The sequence below is a fragment of the Mus musculus genome, chromosome 9 (genome assembly GCF_000001635.26).
Source record: "Mus musculus strain C57BL/6J chromosome 9, GRCm38.p6 C57BL/6J".
Taxonomy (NCBI): Eukaryota; Metazoa; Chordata; class Mammalia; order Rodentia; family Muridae; genus Mus; species Mus musculus.
Window position 1 is genome coordinate 66,748,474 of NC_000075.6, and position 26,728 is coordinate 66,775,201.

At 44.8% G+C, this 26,728-nt stretch overlaps 1 protein-coding gene across 3 annotated transcripts in view; it reads left to right on the forward strand.

Annotated features, from left to right (window-relative positions):
* Car12 (carbonic anhydrase 12) overlaps window positions 1-18,372 on the forward strand; it is a 54,550-nt gene extending 36,178 nt beyond the window's left edge. The window contains exons 5-11 of one of the 3 annotated variants that reach the window (XM_006511548.4): window positions 2,457-2,552; window positions 3,470-3,533; window positions 3,814-3,971; window positions 5,222-5,348; window positions 13,927-13,959; window positions 14,774-14,861; window positions 15,815-18,372. In XM_006511548.4, the coding sequence (XP_006511611.1) occupies window positions 2,457-2,552; window positions 3,470-3,533; window positions 3,814-3,971; window positions 5,222-5,348; window positions 13,927-13,959; window positions 14,774-14,861; window positions 15,815-15,884 (636 nt within the window). In that variant the 3' untranslated portion in view covers window positions 15,885-18,372. The remainder of the gene's footprint in view (window positions 1-2,456; window positions 2,553-3,469; window positions 3,534-3,813; window positions 3,972-5,221; window positions 5,349-13,926; window positions 13,960-14,773; window positions 14,862-15,814) is intronic. The other 2 variants (NM_178396.5, NM_001306148.1) reach the window with 2 other exon arrangements.
* The last annotated feature ends 8,356 nt before the right edge of the window (window positions 18,373-26,728 follow it).

The window sequence follows — 26,728 nt, forward strand, 5'->3', positions numbered from 1 at the left end:
TCTCCTCCGTTCCCAACTGCTGAACTGCTTAACGTCTCAAGCTAATTATAGGTCTCTTACGAGTGTGGAGGGGCTGTGATTCTGCCCCGGTGGAATGGTGTGACTGGAGGCGCACACATTTCGGAGTAGACCCTTCCTTCCTTGGAGCTCAAGAACTGCAATTTCTTGCAAGTTAATTGCAATGTTGAGGCTTCTGCTTCTCCCTAGGAGAACAAAGTGGCAGCTACGATGTCGGCTTGGAGAGTTTGTGCATTTAAAAATATTTCCAGGGTGCCGGAGAGACGGCTCAGCAATTAAGAGAGCGTACTGCTCTTACAGACAACCCGAGCTTGATTCCCAGAATCCATGTGGGGAGCTCATAGCTGCCTGTAGCTCTAACTCCAGGGGGTCTGATGCCTTCTTCTGGCCTCCCCAGACACCACAGTCGCATGCATGCTCTCTCTGTCTCTGTCTCTGTCTCTGTCTCTGTCTCTGTCTCTCTCTCTCTCTCACACACACACACCCACGCCCACGTTTGAGACATAATCTTACTATGTAGCCCCCATTGGCCTATATATATTACTAATTGTTACATTCTCTGCTCTTAAGCTAATCATCAGACCAAGGCTGATGGTCATGGTTGCTAATACTCAAGACAAAGCATCAGGGTGGTCCTAACTGTCAGATTCTGTGTATGGAATCTCTTTGAAGTAGTGGTTAAGGGCTGGGGATTACAGAAGAGTCTTTCTGAAGCCCCTTACCAGGGAACTCCCAGTCCTGGATTAATTTTTACCTATTTTTTATTTTGTCCGAATACATTAAAAGCAGACGCAGACCATAGGGTCAAACGTCAAGCAATAAGGATCTTGGTTAATTTAGACAAATAGACATCTACTCTGTTCTCCAAACCATTCCAAGATGGTGTGAGTTGTGTGGTAGGCCATCCTTTATATGGAAAGCTAGTGAAGCCAGAGCCCCTGAGGAAGCCTTATCACAAGGTCACTTAGAAGAAATAACATGAAAGCCAGGCATGGTACTGTATTCTGTAATCCTAGCTCTCAAGAGGCCGAGGCAGGACAGTTTCAAACCCATGGCCAGCTTAAGCTAGATGGTAAGATTCTGCCCACCACCCTCAAAACGACCCTGGTTCACTTCCCAGCCCTCACCTGGCAGTTCACAACCATCTGTAGCTCCAACCAGCATCCTCTTCTGATTTCCACTGTAACCAGGCGCGCACATGGTACACAGGAAGATAGGCTTGTTGGCAAAACATCCATACACATAAAATAAAGTGAAATGGAAAACAGCAAAGGCCACATAATAACATTGAAAATAGACCTAATGCTGAATTTCCTTTAAAGAGGGAGATGATGAGTGACTGGAAGAAAAAGAAATCCAGATCAAATCTCTATAGGCAGTAATTTCCGCAACATGGAATAAAAATGCACGTTTGTATTTAGAGTTATCTACTACAAAATCTTCTGAAGGCTAGGTGATACTATCTTTAGGATTAAAAGTCAGCTTTAAACATCACCAGAATTTATAATAACAATGGTCATAATATGTGCTTAGGTTTTCTAAATCTAAGACTTCTCAAAAACTTCTCTTTATCTTAATAATTAGTTTCTGATCAATGTTCAGAATTTTATTTGGAGAAGATTTTTTTAAAAAAAGTCTTAAAATCTGACTGATAAGGCCGGGCAATGGTGGCGAATCCCTTTAATCCCAGCACTCTGGAGTCCAAGACAGGCAGATCTCTTCAAGTTGGAGGCTAGCCTGGTCTACAAAGTGAGTTCCAGGACAGTCAAAGCTACACAGGGAAACACTGTCTCAAAAAACAAGCAAGCAAACAAACCAACCTAAGCTGGTAAAAACCATGCTATGATTTTTGTCCGCCTGAGGGATGAACACCAGTGTTTTGTGTATTTCAATTATGATTAAGTTGTAGCTGGCAGCTAGTTTTCTTCCCCACCCCTACTGCTTCCAGATCAACTACAGAGATAACAAATTATAGGAGACCACTTGGCCCAGGCTCAAAAAAACAAACAAACAAACAAACAAACAAACAAAAACAAAACAAAACAAACAACAACAACCAAAAAAAAAAAAAACCCAAAAAACAAAAAAACACTGAAGGGAGAAGAGTTCCAAAGTACCCGAGCGTTTTCACAGTGATATAAAAATCCACCCACTCACCCACCCACTCATTCATGCCTACTGTTCCTCTGCTACTTTCCAGGTGCCTTATCAGACAAGAGGGGTCCAGTGAATAAGATAGGATGTGCCCTGGTTTGCAGGTAGAGAGGACTGGGGGAAAAGAGAAACCTGGTGGGGGGGATGGTAAAGGTAGGGGATCAGTTCTTTGGGGGAGAGGAGGGACAGATGCCCATCTTTCTGGTTGGTTCAAGTCTTGTGCAGAAACAAACGGTTCCTGTGAGTTGATTGTTCCCTCATGGGTACCTTCTCTCCTATTGCAGCTGCACATTGTCCATTATAACTCAGACCTGTACCCTGACTTCAGCACCGCCAGTGACAAGTCCGAAGGCCTCGCTGTCCTTGCTGTTCTTATTGAGGTATGATGTGTTTAAAGGGCTTCTTACCTCAAGTCTGTAGCAGAGAGGGTATCAGGACTAGGCATGTGTTCTGTGCACAGCAGTCTGGAGTGAGCTGCTCCTGGCTGGCCCTGCATTGCCTCCAGAGCAGGGTGTGGCCCTCATAAGGCTTCTTCTCTCTTTTCTCAGAGGAAGCTTTTCCTCTGTCTAGGTAGCTGAAGAAGATACGTCTTTTGTGACATTAAAATATGAGCCCCCGTCTCTAGCCCTGGTGCGTGGTATGGGACCACCTGGCTGGGGAGGGCCTGTGCGGTATAGGGATCTATGCTGCACCATCAGATGAATCCATCACAGATACAACACCTAGCATCCAAACTCCATTCTGGAATGAATGATTTAATCTCAGGGAAATAAGAGTTGAACCTGGCATGCCTGTAATCCCAGCAGGTCAGAGGTCCAGGCAGGACTACTGAGAGTTTGGGGTCGGCATGGGCTACATATAAACATTTTGATCTCAAAAATGTGGTGGGGTGGGAGGGGTGTTAAGAAAGGAATGACTTCTAATCGACTTGCTTTGTTTTCCCCCAAGAGGCAACATGTTTCCAGTTCCCAATATGCTTATTTATTTGGCTTGGCTTTTGTTAACTCAAAGTGCTTCGACGTTTCAGGTTAGATGGACTGGTTGTAGTCTACCAGGCTCACATCAGATTACTGGGAACACACCTAATATACCGGGACACTCAAGCCTAGCTATCATTTGATGCAAAAGGTCAAGAACACTATACTAACTTTCAACAATCTGGTGATGGGTCAGAATTTTCTTTGTAAAGCAGATCCCCAGGGAAGGCCATCCAGTCAGGCCATCTGACGACAACTGTCAACTCGGGCTGAGCAAATCTTATTTTGTCCCAGCTCAACCTGCCTGATCTCTGTTGCAGATAGGCTCCGCCAATCCATCATATGACAAGATCTTCAGCCATCTTCAACATGTTAAGTATAAAGGTGAGGGCTGCTTGGCTACTTATTCACTCACTGTTACACAGAATGTGGTCGCACTGGTGTCAGCTTAAGAATAAGAGCATAACGGGGTAGGTGCTGTCTGTGTTCACCACATTGATTCCAGCCATGTTGCTGGGCAATGTTGTGACACTGAGTCAGGTGGCCCAGAAAAAAGCACATTCTTCGCTCTGACTCTAAATGTTTAAGCTCAGTTGCTGTGCCTACCTATGCCTCTCCTAGCATGACTTAAGCTGACACCCTCACACCCAGTGTGTCTCTCCAGGCCAACAAGTGCTCATCCCAGGCTTCAACATTGAAGAACTTCTGCCCGAGAGCCCTGGCGAGTATTACCGCTATGAAGGGTCCCTGACTACACCTCCTTGCTACCCTACCGTGCTCTGGACAGTTTTCCGAAACCCTGTGCAGATTTCCCAGGAGCAGGTAACAAGCCAGAATTTGTATGGTGTCTTGTTCCCTGCCAGAAGCTGATCTAATCAAAGACTTGATTTCCTCAGAGTTCCATTAGCAGCTCCTCAGAACCTCTCCAGATTAGCCTTGCTACTGAAATGCTGTAGAAATTACAGACTAAGCTTTAAGAGGAGCTAAACCGAGCTAGGAAAATGAGCACACTTCCCACAGTTCTTTAAAGAGAGCTGCAAGACTGTGTTTGCTAATATACCCCTCAGTGGCTGGATGGCATTTACTGTCCTTGTAGGAGAGAGCCTGGCTCCTTTGGTGGGACAGAATAAAGATCATAGCAGGCTAACTCATGGGCCGTGGGGTGGCAGTGATAGGAGGCTCACTGACTTTAAGCTCACAATCTAGCTGTGGGAGCTGGGGAGCCACGTCATTAGCTACCATCTCTAAGCTGCTTGTGTTGGAAGGCAAGGTTAGAAGTTCTCAGGATCACCCAACTTCTGAGCTGAGTCACTGCTCATCCTGCTTCCCCACAACCTGAAAGCATGAAAAAGAAGAAAAGTGTAGAGGAGGTGGACGGTGCTGCATAGTAATCACCCACCGGAGTCATCCTAGCCAGCCCTCACTGTCAAACATCTGCTCCTTACTATGAGCCTCTGTGCTGCAAAACCTCGATAAATGGCAGCCGGTGGGTGGACAGGAGAGGAGATGAGCTGAATCAGAGGTGAAATGTGTGGGGAAGCAGCAATAGCCAACCCAGGAGCTGCCATGGAAACAGAGTGCATCATATTCACGGTGTGTGTGTGTGTGTGTGTGTGTGTGTGTGTGTGTGTGTGTGTGAAATGTCAGGGAGCCAGCAGCCAGATCACCAGAGGACCTCTTCCCTCTGTCTTTTTTTTGATTTGGCCATAAAATCAGCCCACCCACCCCCCAACTGCTTTAAGAGTTGGGTTCCAATTCAGGGTCATAAAAAGAATGTGGTCTTGGTGGGGAGCTGAGGAGCCCCCCTTCTCTTCAGCTTTCACTTGGGGGGCATTCTGGGGTCATCAGGAACCTTGATGGTGGAGAAGCACCCAGCCCAGCCCGACAACAGTACCTAGTGAGACCCTCAGAATAATGGATAAGTACTTCTCTGGCTTTCCCTTCATTTTCAAATACTTTCTGCCAAGCCCCTGATGGGCTGATTCAGAGGGTTCCCTCAAGTCCTCTCTCCAGTCGGCCAGTCCAGCCAGCATCACCTGTTCATAAGGCCCATTCCCACTTTCCCCCCTCAGCTGCTGGCTTTGGAGACAGCTCTGTACTTCACACACATGGATGATCCTACCCCCAGAGAAATGATCAACAACTTCCGGCAGGTCCAGAAGTTCGATGAGAGGCTGGTGTATATCTCCTTCCGACAAGGTGAGGAAGGTTCTGAGGGGAGGGAGAGGCAATGTGCTACCAGATGTCTGTTTCCTACTAAGGAAACAGTGTCCTTTGGAGACTGGCTGAGTCCCCTGGCTGCCAAGGAACCAGAGCACATCCAAGAGCATTGGAGAATGAGCTACTGGAGTCCCCCTTCAGTGTTCTCCATGTTCTCAAGACCTTGGAGAGAAGTTCAGACCATGACCTTGAAGTACATGGACCAGAGCGCTTGTTAAGTCTGGGAGTCACCCACAGGTGGACATGAGATGTTTTGGGGGATCTCTCTGCTCTAAGAATGATTATCCTAAGACACATGGAATCCTTTGTATGAGGAAAGAATGCTTCTAACTTCCCACCCTAGATTCTCTTGTATCAAGGGCTATATACCCTGCCCTCAGCCTAGCAATACTACCAATATTCATACTACCTACACACATTCATATATGCTTCCTTTATAAGATCAAGGCTATCACCCATGTTTATGGCCACAGCAGCTCAAAATCTAATGTAGCAACAGGACTCATTACGCAAGAAAGTGTTCTGGTTCACAGCCTCTTTTTTTTTTTTTTTTTTTTTTATTAATCTAATCTTGAACTTGCATTAACAAACACATTCCAAGTTGAATAAAGCTTAATAGTTTCATTTATTTCAACTGCTAGGGACTCATTATTCCTCCTAAGTCTATAACTGTAATGATTAGGAGAAAATTAACATTTCACTTGCTCAGAGCCTCCGTCAGAACGCTGAGAGGATGGGGTGGGGGGATAAGGAGAGCATCCACAGCCATCTTCAAACCTCTGAGGTCACTTTTCTCACCACACCTTCCTGAGCTTCCCCAAATTTGGGGGTCTTGGATGGTCAAAAGCAGTGCAGAGCTGCAGAAGTGCCCCCATCATCTCCTCATGGATCACTAGGGCCAGATGTTCATATTTTAAAGCCCCCCCCCATAGGCTCACCTGTTAGAGGAGCCATGCCCTCATCTCACCTGATGCTTGTTGTTGCTTCACTATGTGAGATTATAACTGTCACCTGCTCGGCTTAGACATGCACCAATGAAGACTGTTAACAAAGCCCTTGCCAGAAGGTTATTAGAAATCTGCCCCTCCGAACTGACCCATCGACATGGCCAGCACTGTGCCTGTAGGCTATCTCTGTGGGTTACCCTCATGACCGAAGATTTGTCTCTCGTGTTCTCTCTGGATACCCCTCGCTTCAGGTCACTCCCCTCCTCTCCAGTTTCTGAGCCTGAAACACAATCTGGGAACAGGGTAGCCCTTCCTGTAACCTGAGAATGAGTAAGACAGTGACAACCCACTTGCTCTCTAGGGAATGACTTGGGTGTCTGGGATGTTTTCATTTGCTCTCCGTTCTGGGTACAACACTCTCCTTTCCCATTCTTCTTAGTGGACTATGGAGTACTTAGGGTTGAACAAAAACGACTTAGGTTCTCTGTATTCTTGCGACAAGGTCTCGTGTATCTCATCTCAGGCTGCCTCCCAACTCAACTAAGAAAGTCCAGGCTGGCCTTGACCTTGTGGTTCTCTTGCCTCGGCCTCTCGAGAGGTTGCAGTTACAGACATGAGGTAGCATACCAGGTATGGAATGACTTCAGTTCTTTAACTTAAAAGCCTGGAGATGAGAACCATTGTCCACACAGCCCAGGCAAGATTTTGCTTATGGCTGAAGGGCTGTAAGAGCTGTTTTCTGAGGTAGTCTGTATCTATTCTTGGAAAAGAGGTAATATATGCTTTCCCTGAAGTCAGGAAACCTCCATTTAAGGACGTGAACAAAACATACCCTTCTTTAGGTTGGGTTTCCTTGGTCTTGCTGGGCTAGAGACTTGCTCTGACATCCTTTCAGTGACAAGATATTAAATATGGATACTAATAACTGCCAATCCTAACTTTACATTGCAGGGTCAGAGCTTGGGGGCGGTTACAGAGGATCAGAAGAAACCGTTCAGGAATTTGATTATGACAACTAAAAGTAATCCCACTTGTATGGATGGACTGTGGCACTGGTGCTAATTAGCCATCTTCCTAGATGGGCTCAGGTCTAAGTAGCTGCTTGTTGACTGGACCATACAGGCAGTTTTGTAGCTGAGTGCTTTGGTAGATCCCGCAAGATCTGGCTGGAGTAGATGAGAAGGCTCTAGACAGAAGCTTGAGGACTAATTTCTGGCTTCAGACGTCAAGATCAAAGCCCAAAGGCAGCTTTGCCACAGACCCTCCCGCACGGCTTAGTCAGAGCTGCTGCTTCTCTGAGGCTAGATCCAGCTTTCTCCTTGGAGAATCTGTGGCCTTTCAAGGCAAAGTTGTTCACTTAGACACTGGTTATAGAAACTTGGCCAAAGTACTCCCCTTCCTCATCCTCCAAAACATAGGCAGCCAAGGCTACTTCCTGAGGCAAGATGAAGAAGCAGCCCTTAGGAGACTCAGCTCCTACCCCTCTGCCCACAGGTACCTGGATTCACGAGGGCCTCTCACAACCAGCCTAGGGCAGGTCTAGCTAACATGCAGTTTCAAGTTTATAGTGTGAGCCTGTTTAAGCACATGACAGTGATTTGGGTTCAATTCTTTGCAGACTTTTCCATGTAGGCTGTTTACAACTAGTGTCTATTATATTCAGAACTTCCTTTGGACGTTAATGAGAGCTAAGGAATCCAAACATTGTTCCAGGAACAGAAAGCAAGGTAAAGAAAATCTCTAGGAGGGAGAGAAAGTGTGTGTGTGTGTGTGTGTGTGTGTGTGTGTGTGTGTGTGTGTGTTTAATCAAATTGAAACAAATAGGACTGACCCATTTAACTCACCCCTGTTATTTCCCTAGAATATGCTTATAAAAGAATCATAAAATTTGCTTTCTGCTTGCAAGAGGCTTGTACTTGAGCTATAATATATAGCTCTAGGGTGGGGTTTCTGAATCCTGGCACTAATGACACACAGGACAGGATAATTCTTATAGTGGGTGTCTCCCTGTGTCCTGTGGCATTAGCAGGAGTCCATCATCCTCACCTACTAGATGCCAGTGGCACATTTCCATTTGTGAGATTTAAAAAAAATTCTCTAGACATTGCCCAGTTCTCTAGGGGAGATGGAGCAAAATGGCCCCATTGAGAATCGCTATCCCCCAGGGATTGGTCAATGACTTTGTAGGTTTAGGCCTGGTTTTCTCCCTATTAGTATAGGATTCTAAAGTTGAATATCATATGCTCTGATATTTATTTGTAATTAAATGTTTATTTTTATTTTATATGTATATGGCTATTTTGCCTGGCATGTACGTTTGTGTACTATGTACGTTCATATGCTCCAGGAGAGCAGAATAGGGTGTTGGGAGTCCATGGAATTGTAATCACAGATGGTTGTGAGCCACTATGTGGGTGTTGGGAATTGAACGCAGCTCCTCTGGAAGATCAACTGTGGAGCCATCTCTAGTCTTTAGTGCATTATGTCATAGAAACCTGAGTATTGGATAATGATGCTGGACAAACCAACGCAAGAGAAGCCTTGTTCCCATAGCCCTTTAGAACTTAAATAAATATCCTTCCTATATAATTGAGTAGGGCTAGAAGTGGCAGGAAGGAGAACTGGTCTCCCTTTGGGAGGGCCACAGACCCCTTCATCTGAGCACCTTTCTGCAGGACCCTCGTCACTCCTCGTCTCTTTCCCATTTGTATGAGGCTTTCTGGCCTGGTGGTCCTTTTGACTTCTTAAAGTCCCTACTCTAGATGGGAAGCTGCAGGCCCTACCAGGGGGCTGTTAATTAGCTCTGGAAAATCACTTCTTCCAAGGAAGACTTGTGCTTGCCCTTCAGGCGGGGTGCTAGGGAGAAGACTCACCTGAAGCACTTTGGGTTCCCTCAGAGCCAGGTACCCTAAGTGAGGATGCAGGAGAGAGCACAGGCCAGGGCCCAGAAGTGGGTTAATTTCCTCCCGGTCAGTGACACCAACTCTGAATCCAAGTGGGGAGAGATAATAAGGCAAGGACCTAGGAGACTCAAATACTAATATTGTCGAGCTCATTTTAAGCATGTTAGGGGCAAGGAAACTGGAGAGACACAAGGAGGCCAAAAAGTTTCTATAATCATGTCTTTACTGGGTCTGCTCTAAGGAACTGCATGTCACTCACTGGGGATCTAGAGCCAGCTGAGGGGCATCTAGATGTGTGAGTGTGCTGAACTATTGAGCTTGCTGGACACCTAGCGGGAGGGCTCTAACCAATGGCCATTTGCAGAGTAACAGAATTAGAACCTGCTTGACCTAGAGAGACCTGCATAGTTTTAGAAAAACCTTCAGAAAGAGAGAATTCTTACCCAGCTAAGATGGCTAATTAATTTGTTTTGGAGACTAGAAGTTGTGTGCTATGGCTATTGACCTTCTGTTTCTTCAAGTTTCTATTTATAAATAAAAGGTATTAGATGGAAAAGTATCACCGATTCTTCCAAGGTATCCAATGAAAAGAATCAGAGATGTTGCTACCTTCAGTTTCCTAGACCTGGATCAGGGGTCTGAACTGTCAGCAGCAGTCATCAAGTGTGCTAAGAAGTGAAGCCCTGGTCCTTCCAGCACACCAAGAACTTCCCTAGCGCAGCCCGATTTGTGCACTATGGAGTCAGAAACAGAACAGAACAGAACAAAGCAAACCCACTGAGAATTCCTGCCCCTGACACAGAACAGGCTCAGTGCAGGAACAACAGCTGGGAAAGGACCCTGGCTGACCCTCCCATGTTGGCTCTCTGGGGCCCCCATCCTTGTCCTCTCAGCCTCAGTGCCCCCCAAGGACAGGCACATACAATATTTATCTTGTCTGTGCTAGCTCTGCCATTCTCAAAGTTCTTTTAAGACCTAGTTTTAATCACACCTTCTCAGAAGCACTATGCACTATCCTAGAGGTGGCTTACCAACCTACTTCATCTGATTTATTCACCTCTATTGAAGTATGTGGCATACAACTGAATAGTTATTACAATACAATAAAACCAGAGAGAGAATATTTATACACCTGATGGGCTCCTTGAGGAAGGATGTCTCATTCCTTTATTCCTGACTCCATGCCCGGTGCATGTTATAAGCTTGCTGAAAGAATATAACTGGCCATTTCCTTTTCTCTTTCCTCCCCAGTATCTTCTCTCTAGAATGGTTTATACATAAAACTGGCCAGTTGTCAAATTTCAAGTCTTACTTTGCTCTATTCTCAATTTGTCAACAATATTAAAATACAACCACATGTAAGAGAAATTCAAGACTAGAACTTGCAACCAACTTTTAAATGCCTGGAGGAAGTTGCCAGCTGACGTCATATGTTTTGTTGCTCTGTGATGACAGGGACATAAGCTCCCGCTCCTATTACCCATCACTACTTAAGCCCCAACAGCCAGGACCACTGAATCCCACTTGTGGTACAAGAGCTGGCATGACACCTGGCTCAGAGCACTGCAGCCTGCATGCTTGCAATCTGGGAGACCAAGTTCTCTGTTCCTATCCCAGTTTTATAATGCAGTTACCCCATGATCTGTCTAGTGGAGTCCTCTGAGCGTATTTCTTTGTAAAAGTTATTCTCTGACTGGATTGAATATGGTTGATTAAAAATAGTGCTGGCTATGCCCTCCAAAGACAGTAATGTGTTCTTGACCACCAAGGGCATTTTCCTTAGCAAAGTACAATTTGAAGGGAACACTAGCAAAGAGGTCACTTCCCTTGTGGCTTATAACATTATTCAATAAGAGTCATTTGTTACCATTCTAAGCCAATGTCATGTTCTTAAGTATTTGAACTCCTGGTAAACCTAAACTCTCCTGGCTTATTTCATAAGACTGAAGACCACTGAAGACTGGTCTGTTTATATATCATCCCTACATAACATGCTGTCTATGAAAACAGTCAGTGCTTTGACTGGACTTTGAAATAAGAAGAGATTGCATCCTGCAATCCAACAGAAGTTTTTTAAAAGCTAGAAAATACTAGACTGTTCTTCCAGGTACGCCAAGATGTGTAAATGAGCACTTGCTCTTCGGGCTGGACTTGTCTGTGTTTGTACTTGAGGCATCAGAACATCTCAAAAGCAGTTACCCAGCATCCTCGGTGCAGCCAGATGCCAGCGGAAGATGCAGCTCCTGAGCCTGCCAGTCCAGGTAGCAAGGCCTTTATGTCAAGCAGTGGCTGACCTTCTCCAGGTGTCCTGCCTTCCTGGACAATGCAGCTGTCTATCTGTGCGCAATTTCCTTTTGCGTGTCATATTGTCCTATCTCTGCTCACTCTGCCTGGTTGCCCCAGTGCTCTATGGAGGCCCTGAGCAGGCAGCACTCCCCTAGATTCTCAGCCTGAATCCTAGAAGCTATCTCAGGAGCCTTTACTGCTAGGTTCTCATCAGCTGGTGGTCAGGGACCACCTCTGAGAGCAAACCTTTCTCAATTTCCGTCATCTGTCTCCTTGTTCTTCTTTAGAGACTACCTGTCATCATCCCTGTTTAGAAACAACCCGTTTCTTTGTTTAAGCTGAACATGACCTTCTCTAGCTCTGTCTGCCATCTTTGATGTACTCTAGTTACCCACAGGTTGGCCTCACCCGCCTGAGCCTCTGCTGAGAAACACTTTGTCTTCTCTCTCTCTCTGGCTCTAGTTCTCAAATCATCTCAGCATTCCTCCCTGACATTGCTAGCCCCCTCCCCCCAGCTCTTCCACTAGTAGATGCTTTGGTTCTATCTTCAGTGGACCTCAAACCCACTAAGAAAGATCTTTCTCTGCAGGCCTTGGTTGGTGCTGCCTAAATTGGTGGGATGGTGTTCTAACCCCATCTTTCTGTCTTGGGCATCATGGGAGGTAGAAAGACTTGTTAGGGTAACACTGCTACCTGAATCTCTCTTCCTTGGCACTTAGGTTCTTTGCCTTCGTGGTCAAGCTTGCTTGGTTTTTTGCAACATGAAAGTCTTAGCTGAAAATTCTCCCATCCCAGTCTTTGTCTCCATAGCTGTTTAGGCCCACATCATTGTTTCTAAGGAGAGGCAATTTAGTCCCTGACAGGAGGCCACCCAGCAGTGAAAACTTGGGTTGGAATACTGTTTCCTCACAGGGATAGAGAAGAAACATCTGGAGCTTATGAGAGAAACAAATAAAGTTTCTGGGTGCCATGGGAAAAAAAAACCAAAACCCCAGCAAACTCAAATACTAAGTTGTGCTGTGCTTGAACCTCAGGCCAGGGGGAGCACACAGTAGGTTCTGTAGAAGCATGAAATTTTCCCCTAGTGTGAACCTGCCCTCTGTATATCTCAAGCCATATGTTGCTACCCACATTCAGTTTACCAGGGAGGCCCTGGCAGGCTATCTGAGCAGAGGAGGTACTTAAGAACTGGTGGTTGCCAGCCAGAACAGGAACAGTCCACCTACCCTTGGGACACTCTCCTTATGACTCTGACAGTAACCAAGGCCTCTCAGGGTCAGGCTCGTCTCAGAGGCTTGGCAGGCTTGGTGTGAACTTGTAGAATGGCAGAGAAGAGATAAAGGAATCCTAGCTCCTGTTGAGTCAGCCAGGACCTGGCCACAGGATAGGAGAAGGCAAGTGAGTGAATCCTCACCTTGCAACCTCTGGACTTGTGTAAGCCTCAAGGGTGAATTCTTACCTCTGCTGGCACCTCATACCAGGGCTCACCTAGAGTCTCGGTTCTTATAGTGGGCTTTGCTGGTGTAGGCTATCTCTGGGTGTCAGAATGGGTTACCACTGCCTGTCACACTCAGGATTCCAGTGTTAAAATAAACACCACAAATAGGAAGGCAGGGAGGCAAGCAGGGATGAACACACACTAGCTCTGTAAGTTTCACAAAACCACTAGAAAAGGGGGTGTAAGTAGGCAGAGACTTCTTTAGATGAAGGCCCTGGCTGAGCGAAAGAGGAAAAGCAGTGAGAACCTATAGGAAGCAGGCTAGGGGCTTCTTGGGGAAGTTGTTGTGACTCAGTTCCCCCATTTATTTAGGAAGATGCAGTTACCTGGGACTCTGTCTTCTGAGATCCCATATAGGCTATGAAATTTTACCTTCAATGGCCTGGACCCTGCTCAGAACTCTAAACTCACCCTACTTATTCCTCAGGGAAGTTGTAATTCTTCAGTCTCTTGAAGCAGAGCAGATAGGTTGGTATATAGAGGAGTTTGTCCAGTAGAGCCAAGTGGAAGTGGAAAGGAGAGAACCAGACCGTGATGATAGAGTAGGTGGAAATAGAATGCTCGCGGCAGGTTCTGTACTGGGGAAGAGAAGTACCAAGAGAAGTAGGCAACAACTTGCCAAGGTAGATTGACTCTTACTGCGTCTTCACCTTGCCTTTTCGGCCACCATGATTAATAACTGAAGTCTTGTCCAGCAAAGAAAGTGACTGTGATAAAGGTACAGAGGATGGAGAGGAAACAGTATGGATTCCCTAGGTGGGCGCTTCCCCTACCCTATCAACCTAAGTCAAGGGTAATCATCCCTCAATATGAATAAGCTCTGGAACACCAACCAAAAATAAAAGGCAGAGTATTTTACTATGCACCAGATTCATCATGGTCTGGCTCTAGATTAACTTCCAATCTTCTCTCCCCCTTTTAAGTAGGACTGCTTACCAACACAGGACTGAGTTTGGGTATGTGGCCTCCTGAGTGTGCATGCTACAACTGGGTGACCCCATGATTTTCAGTGTGATCTGGGCCTGTGAAATTTTCAGCCCATCTTCTCTGCTTCTCTGCTGTCGCTTTGGCTTCTGGTGCCCCTTGAGCTGCTCTCTAATTAAAAGAATGAACTGCCAATCAAATGTTTCTCTAATGAAAGACCAATCACACTGGGAGGTGTATGCAAAAATTCCACTTAAATTCAGTCTGTTGATTAACATTGGAGGGTATTTTGCAAAAACACACCCAAGTCCAGTGTTAAGGTCAGGTGGCTGGCCACATGACCTTCACCATGAGTTAATTGTTTAGGACTGCAATTGAAACTGGAGGCAACAGTGATAGAGTCATTCTAAGGGAACTTACATCCGGCAAGCAAATACAGATTTTATTCTGTAGCATAGGGTTTCTCACAGTGTAGTTCACAGACCACAGACATCAACATCAGCATCACCTGGAGATAGTTGAAAATAAAATGCAGATTCCTGGGTTCCAGGTCCAGTAGATCAAAGGCTGACCTTTTGGAAACTCTACATTGTGAACATAATCCTTGTGTGAGTTTGAGAACCCCTGCTAGAAACCACTGCAATTTACATAAGGCACTTATGTACAGCTTCCAGTGGCCCTTTAAGCCACAAAGCCAGAGGCTAGACTCTGAGAACAGAGGTGGGGAGATGATAATGTTCCAAGGACAACCGTGTAGCTAGGACATAGTTTCCCGCCCGAGTGCTATGATGAAGATGAGATGAGGCAAAGCATAGAGGATGACACATGTTCCCTGCCTTTCCCCAGGTATCATCCTTTCAGTGGCCCTGGCTGGCGTTCTTGGCATCTCCATTGTTCTGGCAGTGTCTATTTGGCTCTTCAAAAGGAAGAAGAGGTGAGTTGGTTTGGAATCAGACTCCCCATTCTGAATGTATGCCGTATGTGGCCATAATGGTTGATCCATCTAGCAAGACAATTTTGCAGAAGAAAGAGCCCCTGTTGTGTGACCCACGCTATCTTAGGAATGCTGCTGTCCAGACACCAGTGTCCTAGCTCCTTGCATGAAACACTGGTCATGTAAGGGTTACTGTGCTCAGGTGTGGAGGTGACCCTACCTAGTTAGGTTCGATTACTAACTAGCTGTGTGACCTTAGACAAGTTTGTATTTGTCTTTGCACTAATATCTGTACATCTGGTTTTTTCTCCTATGAATCAACAAAAAAGTGAAGAAAGCTCTGATCTCTCACTCATACCAGCTATAAGTGCCTTTGCCCACAGTTTTATTGCCATGCTTGGCTTTTCCTAAGACATACTTTATTTCTCCTGGTAAGGAAAATAAGAAGGTTTTTAGGAATTACGGCATCGGAGCTTTGAAGTGAAGGGGGTAATAATGAAACCTTCTTCAGAATGCAGATCTAGTAGGACCAGGCCTTCAGAACAGAAAACAAGCCGGACGGTGGTGGTGCACGTCTTTAATCCCAGCACTTGGGAGGCAGAGGCAGGTGGATTTCTGAGTTCGAGGCCAGCCTGGTCTACAGAGTAAGTACCAGAACAGCCAGGGCTACACAGAGAAACCCTGTCTCGAAAAACAAAAAACAAAAAACAAAAAAACAAAAACAAAAAAAAAAAAAGGAAAGAAAAGAAAAGAGAAAACAAATAGGTTCAGGTTTAGTTAATACATAGCATGATACCGTTCTCTCTTAAGTCCAAAGGACTGGGGGAAGTCCTCAAGAGAGGAATCTGGGCTTCTAAAGCTCCTTCATCCTACACCTGAGCCAGGCTGCTCTCTGGCATTTTCTCTCTCTCTTTTTTTGACTAACAAGACTTGTGTTCTTATTGTTCCTGTAGCAAAAAAGGTGACAACAAGGGAGTCATTTATAAACCAGCCATCAAGAAGGAGGCTGAGGTCCACGCCTGAGGTCCCTGGCAGTCTCAGACATCCAAGGAAGGACCTTGCTTTGGACACTCCATACTTTGGCTCTCTGGACACTTGAAATACCTCCAGCTGTTCTCTTGAGCTCACCTGTATCCCCTCCCCCCAGACTCTTGTGAGGTTCCAGCTGGGCCTCCCCTGCTCTGCTGTCACAGCCACCCCAGGGTGACCAGTGAGTGGGATGAACTGAACTAGGGGGCAGGAGTTTTGAGTGGATTTCTCCAGCTGTATGAGATGGCTAAAGATTCTGAATTTTGGGTCACAAACCTAACCTGCTGGTGGGCCATTGTGGTTTGGAAAACACTTCCATCCTGGGTTCTTCCTGGTCCATCTCCAGGGCCCTGAACATTCTAGCTATTCTCTGACCTTCCAGACTAGAACATGTACCCTTTGCTTAGGTGACACTTTTGAAACTCAGCTTCATCCCTCAGGGAGCAGTTGTCTTCCTTGGCTTTCCTTCTGCTCTGACAGACTGCCAGCAAGCCTGGCCTCACACCTAACGGGGAAGAACTGAGACAGGAAGTATGAAATTATCAGAAAGAAAGGACAACTATAATAAACTAGGGCATTTTTACAGTCCCATCTTTTGGGTTACAGACATTGACCAAGCCTCACTCAAGTTTTATTCCTTAGTGGGGATGAAAGGGAGACAGAGAATGAGGGAAGCAGAGGGAACAGGAAGGCGTACATTGTCCAGGAGTCTTCCTTTGTAGTCAGAACTGGAACCAAGATATAATGTGGGGGGAAAAGTCTATGTTATCACTTACTTGGCCTCAGGAAGAGGACAGTTACACTTTATATTCCACTCCATTACTTGAAAATGAATTACTCCCTCTGTCTTGTAGTAGATGTGAGTTCTGGAATAATCTACCCTGTTTTGAACCCATGGGAAACAGACAAAAGCAGACTACGGGACAGCTCTGCCTCCTTTGCCCAAATGTCAGTTTTACCTTGTCTGATCTTCCTCCTGCCCACTCATTGTCAGGACTGTCTACTCCTCTGGCTGTGGAGAGGTCTAAATAATGTTTAGGTAAAATGTATTTTCATACTATCAAAGCAGAAAGCTATCTGTGTAGAACTAAGCTTGGTCCTGGTATTTAAGTCCTGAAACCAATAGCATGTTTCTAAGAATCTCCCTGTTCTTCCCCCTCAGTCCCATGGTTTCTGGGAATGCTTATTCCCTTCTTCATGTTCTTTCCATAGAGGTGAGAACCCTGTGGAGAGCAGTCAGTTCCATGGCTCAAAAGAAGTCTCAGCCACCAGCCCCTAATTGCTAGCTCCTTGCAGTTCATAGGGAGTTCTCTGATTTAGTCTCATTTTGACAGCATGGAATGTCCTCTTGAAGAACAAGGTTTATATATTTTTTTCCTTCTTCTATCCCTCCCTCCTTCTGACTTGATAAAAATCTCTTCTGCTATCAGAATGTTTCATGGTGGCAGCTGTGTGTGCAGGATACGTGCATGCACACAAAACCTCTGACAGTCTTGGAGTCTGGGTGGCACCCTAGCCTTGGGACCAATGGCGTCACCACAGTAAGGACAAGCCTCAAGAAGAAGCAACACAATTTAGTTTCCTGAGCTTGGTCCAGGATTGTCGGCCAAGAGCTGGCATAAAGCAGTCCAGGGCAGCAAGACTGTCCTAAAGAAGTGTATACACTAACAAGTTATCTGAGAGTGCAGCGTGGTCATCATAGCTGGCACGAGGACTGGTCAGAAAAGGAGAGGTGCTAGGAGGCAAAAACAGTGGTGTTTCTCCTTCCCTCTTCCCCTTCAGCACGGTCCAGCTATTCAGTGCTCGTTCAACCCTCATGGCTGAGACAAAACAAAGCCAAGGAGGCAGAAAGAGTGCTCCAAGAATCAGCGCTGTCAACCTTTAACTCCTGAAGATGCAGATTCAAAATCATTCTGTGAACACCTGGCCACCACTGAGGGAAACCAGTGCTGTGGTATTTGATGCACAGCTCGCCTTGCGCTCCTTAACTCTGCCGTGCGAGGTGCAAGGTGGGTGCCTAGGAGAACCTGGGTGGGCACAGGGCTGGGCACAGGGCAGGTGGAGATGACCAACACAATGCGTGGGTGGATGGGGGCACACACTGGGGACCCGAGGAAGGCACTGGCTTCTGCAATGTTTCTTCTGCCTCTTACAGGAGAACTTGAGTCTCTGTTCTTTTTTAGTATCCATCTTCTGTTATCGTAAATCCTGTATCCATGGCTTTAATAGACATTCTAAAAGTTGCTGCACTGACAGTCTTAATAATATTTCTATCCCTCTCCCTCTCAATACTCTTTGAAGACCTCCTGATTGGCCCTGAGGAAGTATCCAGGGTAACAGTATTCCTGGGTCCCTGTCCCTCAGCCCATAGGCCACTGTGATAATTGTCTGCTCAGCATTTCCATATTTATTGTACCAATGATTGTAATGAAAATATACACTGAAAGTTTAAGAGATTATAATAAAAACGTTTTTCACATCAGACTGATTTTTTCCCCCCCTGAGGTAACAGTGAATGAAGCATTATTGCTGGTGATGAGTAACAGAAGGTCTTGTCATTTGCATCCAGCTCTTTGACTCTGGCTCCAAACAAAAATACAGATGGACTTAATCACTTAGGATGGAGGACTATGAAGATGCATGATGTGCGCATCTCTGAGCCATGTAGCTGCTTATTTGTGAGGCTGAGGAAGACAGAGTGATTAGGGGAGAGCTTAGGAGGGAAACATAAACAGTCTTGAAGAGCAAGTCACAGGATGCCTAGTAGTTGAGAGTCTGAGACAGAAGCATCAGGAAGCCACAAGTACTTGGTGCTCTTGCAGAGAGCTGGCTCTCAATGTCCAGTGGCTCACAATCACCTGTGATTCCAGTTCCATCCATCTAACACCCTCTATGGATGCTGCGTACCCATTCCTACAGTAGATTTGAAGAGATGGATGGGAAAACAGGAGATAGCCCAAATGAAAGGGTTATGACTATAGGAAACAGGTCTGTCTCTTCTTACCCCTGACAACGCTACATGCAGTAGGTAGATAGCCTCTCTTGGCTGCCTATTTCCTTACTTGGATTCTTTGCAAAACATGCTATCATCCCCAAATAGCCTTTTGTCTAAATCCAGATCTCACATACTACTTTGCTGATGAGGCAGTACCATTCGGGTTATAGTAGGTCCCATCATTGAGTTATTTAGAGAACTATCCATGAGTAACGTGTTCTGGGAGTTGACACAGCAGCAGCCCCAGCTTTGGACTAGAAGTGTTGACAGTTGCTTTACTGAGAACCCAGGCTTTGGCATCCCTCTGGATGTCATGCACTTGTAGGGATGCAGACAGGTTGGGAACAAGACACAGAGAGCTCCCTGAAACACTCATGCTTTGGACTTGCTCCTATCCCTCTAGGCAGGAGGTTGGAGACACTTCCCGAATGAGGCAGTATCTCCTCTCTCTGCAACCTTTATCCACGTTCTGTAGAATCAAGACTCAGACTCATCTGGGTTAAGCCAGGAAAGCGCTCAGGTGGAAGCTATCCATGGCAGGCAGAATGCCTTCAAGCCGTCTTTTTTTTTTTTTTTTTTTTTTTTCAGTTTTCCGAGACAGGGTTTCTCTGTGTAGCCCTGGCTGTCCTGGAACGCACTCTGTAGACCAGACTGGCCTCGAACTTGGAAATCCACCTGCTCTGCCTCCCAAGTGCTGGAATTAAAGGCATGCGCCACCACTTCAAACCCTCATCTTGATCATGCCTTCATGTAAATACAGTTAAAACTACTACCTAAGCTGGGCCTTGAAGAAAAAGTCACAGGATAGTTGTGTTACCAGCCTTTGGGAGGCTCAAGAGTTCAAGACCAGACTCGACTACGTAATGGGACCCCATTTTCAAGAATAAAAAAAAAGAGTGGATTTAAACAGATGGACAGAAAAGAAAGATGATGAATGTACTGAATATACCATCCAATAGAGATAAAATATAATTGCCACACAGCACACTTTAGACCACTGGTTTTCAACCTATAGGTTGTAACCCCATTTGGGATTTATATGAAAAGATATTTATATTATAATTCATAATATCAAAATTACAGTTATGAAGTAGTAACAAAATAATTTTGTGGTTGGGGGTCACCACAATATATGGAACTGAATTTTAGGGTTTTAAGATTAGGAAGGTTGAGAGTCACAGCTTAGGCTTTCTAGTATCCACACAAAAGGGGCATAAAGAAACCAGTGACATTAATAATCTTCTATAATCCAAAGGACCTTACTAAGATAGTATCATTTCACTATGTAATCAGCAACTGTAATAAGATATTTAATTATACTATCATATAACTTAAATATTTTTACATGTACAGCATATTTATTGCACAGGGGAAATTAGGTCTAGAGGACCAACTTGGGGTTAGAAGGATGGAGATGGGAGACAGATTTTAGAGGACACCAGAGAGGGGAGGAGACAGGAGGAAGAGGAAAATCAAGCCAAGATGAGCAGGTTAGCAGCAGACCTTGGACTTGGTTCCTCCTCTTCTCCTGTTCCTTCCCTGTAGCATCAGCAGTTTCACAGCCCTCCTGACCCCGGACACTGCCTGGAGGGTCCAGGTGTTGAGGAGTGACTTGGACCTGGAGTGCTTCTGCCTGTCTTCTATTGTAGCTGGTACCTGATTATCCTCAACAGAACACAGTATCTCTTTCTTCTTCCCTCCATCCTTCCCTCACTCCTCCCTTCTCTTTAAAGTTGTTGGGTCCTCTCACCTACAAGGTATTTCCAGGTACCAGACAGCTGAAGAGGCTAGGTGCTAGCAGAGTGATGCACACTAACTCTGTTGATTGCATCGTTCACTACGTTAGAGAGTGGTGCTCTTTCAGAGTGTCACAAACCCTACAAGGTTCCCTCCAAGGAGGAGTGATCTCTGGGGCATCTGCAAGAAGCAGAGGCACAATCCTTATCACTGTCTGCAGGGTACATCTGGGTATGGCCACGTTGAGCTGCCATCTACTCTGAAGGTCACCCAGCCAGGGGCTCATAGTGACTTTTATGACTCAGAATTGACTGTCGCACAAGACTTCAGGGAGATATGAGGCTGGGTGCCATGGGGACAACTCCTCCCCACTTCATTACTTAATGACTTGGCACAAACAGGGGCCAAATTCCTGGCTGCGGTGAATGATTTACCATAGAACTGCTTGCCACCAGGTGACATATATTTGACTGTATTGTGTCAGTCTGACTGTAGGCCAACCAGCAGTTTGCTAGTGCCTTAAACAGCCTTGGCTGTTTCTGTGTACTTTAACTCCATGAAGCAACCACCCAGGGAAACATGGAGCACTGCTTTCATCTCCTTAGTGGGAAACAAGTATCTGGCTGGCTAGCTATCGACCATTGCGGTCTTCATTAGCAGAACTAGGGGGCCCTCCTCCGGCTACATAAAGCACCCTACTCTCTCTTTGTTTCTCTTTCTCTCTCTCTGTCTCTCCAACTCTGTCTCCTTGGCTCTCTGTCTCTAGTTATGTATGTATGTATGTATGTATGTATGTATTACATATGTATACATGTATGTATGATGTATGTATGTGGGGGATGTATGTGTGTGTGTACATGTGTTTTCAGGAAGTTGCCATAGAGCACATACAGATATCCGAGGACAACTTGCAGGAGTCATTTTTCTCGTTCCAACCATGTTGGTCCTATGAGTCCACCTCATGCCCTTGGGCTCACTAGCAGGTACTTTTACCCAGATCCATCTTTATGGTCTGGAAGTACTTGTTTGTAATAGAACTCACCATCCTTGCCTTGGTCATGCAATGATTCCAGACACTGAAAACCCTAAATGATTTCTAGAAAGGTAACAACCTCCTGCCTCCAATCTGTTTGGTGGCATTCAACTTTGACTTCTAGTCAGGTACAGTCTGAGCCAGCATCACCAACTGCAGTGGGCAGAGGAGCTGGCTCAGCTCCCAGGGGATGATAAGCTTTACCTCTTATTTAAGTAAAACTAAATTCCCAAGGCCACGTTTAGGTCTTTTCCTAAAGCAGGTCTAGAGAAAAACAGTAAACGCACACAGTGTGAGTGTGTGCTTCTCCGTCAGTACTTGGATATCATTTCATATGAGAGAAATCTGAAGAATATAAACATAGCGACAGGAAGCAGGTCAGCGGTTGCCTGGGGAGGTGGAGTGGTATGTGTATATATGTGTATGTAAGGACTAACTACACAAGTATATGAGAAGCAGCTGAACTGGTGACTACGCTCATTATTTTGGTTTCCCCATGTATGTCAAGAATGTACAAATTTTACACTTTAAATAGAAGCCTAATTACAGCAACTACATAATTCAGAAAATATGGGGGGAAGGGGGACCCACATAAGGACAAACCATCCTATCTCCTCTTTGCCACCAAGCAGGAGAGATTTGGCCAGAGCTGTGTCACCTTCACTTAGACCCCCACTACAGGCAGGAGTGAGCTCTCTCTTCACTTGGCCAGCTATGACCTCTGAGTACTGTAAGTCAAACTCATAATTTCCACTGGAGTTCACCCCTTTCAAACATTAATTCTTTTAATGGCCTACAGTGTACACAACACACAGAGGATCCCTGGGCTCAAGGGCATTCTGAGGCCTCTACAGCAACTCAGTGATGACACAGCCAACTTGGAGAAGCAAAGGCTTTTCTAGTGAAACATATAGCACAACCAGGTAGCTTCTCTGATTAAACCAGGTCTCACATGTCTTAGTGTCTCTTCTTGTGACTAACAGAGAACCATTCGAATCCTTTCCATGGAGGGCCATGGAGCCATTAACACACTCAGTTCAGGAGCTTGTCACTCCCTTTTAACCACTGGTGAATTGAAGATAGTATCCTCCTATCAGTGAGAGCAGCTTTCAACTATCTCACATACCATCTCATTTGAAAGCAAAGCTTTAAAGAATTGTCTGCTAAGTGTAGAATAAGTGGTGGGGATTCTAGCATAAGACAAAAGCCATTGACTATAATATAAAGTTATCTGAACATAATGCTATGTTGTCCATTAACAGAAGAATGGCTAACCAAATAATGGCAATTTTTTTATTGAATAGAATTTTGCAAATACTGATACTCACTAAAACAAATGAATCCTGGGAATTGTTGGGCAAAAGAATCTAGAGGCAGAAATATAATAGTTCATGTTATTCTAGTTAAAGTTCAAAAAAGAACAAGACAGTTTTGAAAATTAAAAATTCTATATATTTGAGTGTATGTGGAGAAGACGCACAAAGGCCATGGTGGGCATGTGGAGATTGGAGGACAAGACCGTGGAGTCACTTCTCCTACTTTTACATGGGTTCTAGGAATTGAATTCAAGTCGCCAGGCTTGTGCAGCAAACACCTCCATCCACTGAGCCATCTTGATGGCCCCAAACAAGCACAATTTATCGCTGATGATAGACACGAGAGCCACTAGTTGTGTCTGTGTGAGTGGCTTGAAAGGAGGAAGAACAACCATTAGGGAAAGGATATGTCCTGTGTCTTGGCAGGAGAGGAGTATTAAGAGTACACAGGGGCAAATATGTACATATATTCCATTACAAATCATTTTATTGAATGTAAATTATCCCCTGATTTAAGAATAAAACATGTAAGGGATTGTGGTGGAGAAAGTCACTCACTTACCTTTCTAAGTCTAATAACGTCAGGTAAGACTTCTCACAGGAAATGACACTTGAGAAAGACCTTGAAGCCTAGATGCTTCCTAGTTGGAGCTAAAAAAAGAATAAAAATGTGGAGGCATTCATGGCACAACTAAAGGAAGCTCCAAGGGTGTATTTGAGAATATGGGCCTTTAAGAGAATATTGAAGAAGGGAGAGTAGGTCTTTGACTCATTTTGAATTGACTTTTATACAGAGTGAGATATCCTAATTTCATTCTTCTGTATGTGGGTATTGTGTTTTCTCAGCTTTATTTGAAGAGACTCTTTTTCTCCAATGTTTGTTTTTCAAAACATCTTTGCCAGAAATTAGCGGGCCCCGGCTCTGCGTTTATTTCTGGGTACTCTTTCTTCTACTCTATCAGTGTACGTATCTGTTCTGCTGCCAGTGCCATGCTGTTGCTGTTGCTATGGATGAATGGTATAAAGAATGTTCAAGTCCTTAGTCACCAGGGAAATGCAAATCAGAACAACTCTGAGGTTCCACGGCTAAGATAAAGAACCGAACCTCCAAGCGCTATATTATGTAAGAAAAGAGCAAGTGTACTTCCGTCCTCATTACTGATTTTAGGGGGAAAAATGTTTCTCAGAGCCTCATATTACCTGAAGAAAGGCTTTCTCCAATTGCACTCCCCTGTCTTATCCACTAAGGAGAAAACTAAGAGAAAGTCCAGGAGGAATTTCAATGAAAAGCTGATAATTTTAAGACTATGGGACAGTGGTTCTTAACATATGGGTCCTGACCCCTTTTGGGGAGGTTGCATATCAGATATCCTGCATATCAAATATTTATATTGTGATTCATAACAGTAGCAAAATTACAGTATTGTATTAAAGGAATTGTATTAAAGGGTCAAAGCATTAGGAAGATTGAAAATCACTGTTTTATGACTCCCATACTGCTGCAACAACAGAACGCCAGTATTGGTATACTGCAGTATTGGTATACAGTCTCTAAAATAAGCATTAAGGAAGGCCGCAGTCAAGAGGAGAGGAGAACAAAAGCACCCCCAAGGGTCCCCAAGTTTCTGGCACAAACAGACAACAAACCTAAGGAACCCTGTTTCTGGCTACAAATAATCAACAAACATTATAGACTAATCCAATGCAGTTTAACATGAAACTCATCGTGATAGTTGTTTTACTTACGAGGTGATTCTAGCTCTTGACAGATAGTGAAAAGTAATATTAAGAAGCAAGAAAGAGGTGACTAGGAAGGTTGCGCAGTGATTAAAGCACCTATATGAGAGTGGGTACAGGCGTTCAGATTTGCAGAACCCATGTAAATGCCAGGTGGGCATGGCAGCTTACTTGTAATTCCAGCCTTGGGAGGCAGACAGGGGACTCCCAGGGCAAGCTGGATAGCAAGTAGCCATATTAGCAAGTATTGGCTTTGATTGAGAGACCTTGCCTCAAGAAATAAGATGGAAGAACAACCTATAGCCAAGGCTGATTCTCGACAGCAACTTCAGCATGCACGTGCATGAGCCCCATGTACAAATACGCAAGCATGTGCACACACAGAAACACATGCACCTTCCAAAAACACATGGAAATAGAAAAAGAGGCAAGAAGAAAAGCTGTCTGAAAAAAAAAAACAGATTTTTATATTTTTCTTTTTTCAAATATGTATTTATATTTATTCAATATGTATGAGCGTTTACTTGCATATATGTATATGTACCACATGAATTCAGTGCCCTCAGAACAAAGAGGAGGGTGTCAGAACCCCTGGAATTGGAGTCACAGAAAATTGTGAACCAGTATGTGGATGCTGGGAACTGAACCTGTGTCCTCTGCGAGAGAGCAAGTGTTCTTAAACAATAAGCCACCGCTCCAAGCCCAGATTTTCTATTTTCTGAATAAGCTCTGTGAGTATTTCTTAAACCTCATTCATTTAATCTGAAATTTAAAAGTATTATTTGTAGTCATGCACATGTAGATATGCCTATATGTAGCATGTGAGCTACATGTGAGCACATGTACATACATACATGTGAGCACTGATGCCCATGGAGGCCAGAGTGCTGGATCCCTTTGAAGTTGGAGCTCCATATGATTCTGAGCTGCCAGACATGGTTGCTGGAGACAAAATTTAGTTCCTTTGGAAAAACAGTACACTGTTCTTAACAGCAGAGCCATCTCTCCAGCCCCTCAACTAAAAATTTAAATTTATTGACATTAAGTTGACCTCAGTATTCCCTTTTTATTAATATGAGATCTCTAGTAGTAATGTTGCACTCTCATTTTTGTTCTTAGCTATGTTGTTTCTTCGTCCTTTAGCTTTAGTTTTTCCTAATTTTTGATTTTGAACATCTGTATTTATCTGATAAGCCTTGGATGCCAAATATATCCCTCTCTCCTCACTTCCTAGGGACTTTGATGTGGCAACTGTTTTCCTTCCTACTGAATCATTCCCATCATAACACATTTCCAACATAGCTACTGTAGCTCCCCCTTCTCCTCAGGCTCTCCTCCCCCTCTATAACACTGTACACAGGAGACTGGCATGTCCTCCCATTCTCTAGAACCCGCCCATTTAGGTGATCAGCCTTTTTTCCACGGTGAAATTGTTTCCATAAAGGTCACCAGCAACTTTCATCTCTCTTCACATTACCATCCGCTCCTGCTGTTCTTACTCTTCAGTCAGCAGTAATTGACAGCTTTTGCTCTTGCTCCCAGCATACTACCCCTACGGGTTTTCTCCCTCCCTCCCTCCCTCCCTCCCTCCCCCTCCCTTCTAACTTCTCCCTGTTCCAGCACTCACATGAATTCCTGCCCCATGGTTCTCAGCCAGCACTTGTTATTTTTTATCTATATAAACTGTCCAGTGCCCTTCATCCTTCTGAAATCTAAAATAGTATTATTCAAGCCTTTTATGTTACTCATAATTAGCAGCATATGTTATAATTTCCTTAACACAATAGTTACAGATTTTTGAGACAGGGTGTCACTGTAGCTCAAGCTGGTTTGAAGTGACTCACCCTCATAGACCCTGGGACTACAGGTGTGAGCTTCATGACTGGCTAAAACGTAGATGTTTTCATTTATGTGGTTAACTCTAAGCTTTCTAGTGACCAAAGACTCTATAGTATCCATGTTTCTTCCATTCTTTAAACCTGTCTAAACAGTCTGTGTGAAAGGCAAACCCCCAAGAAAG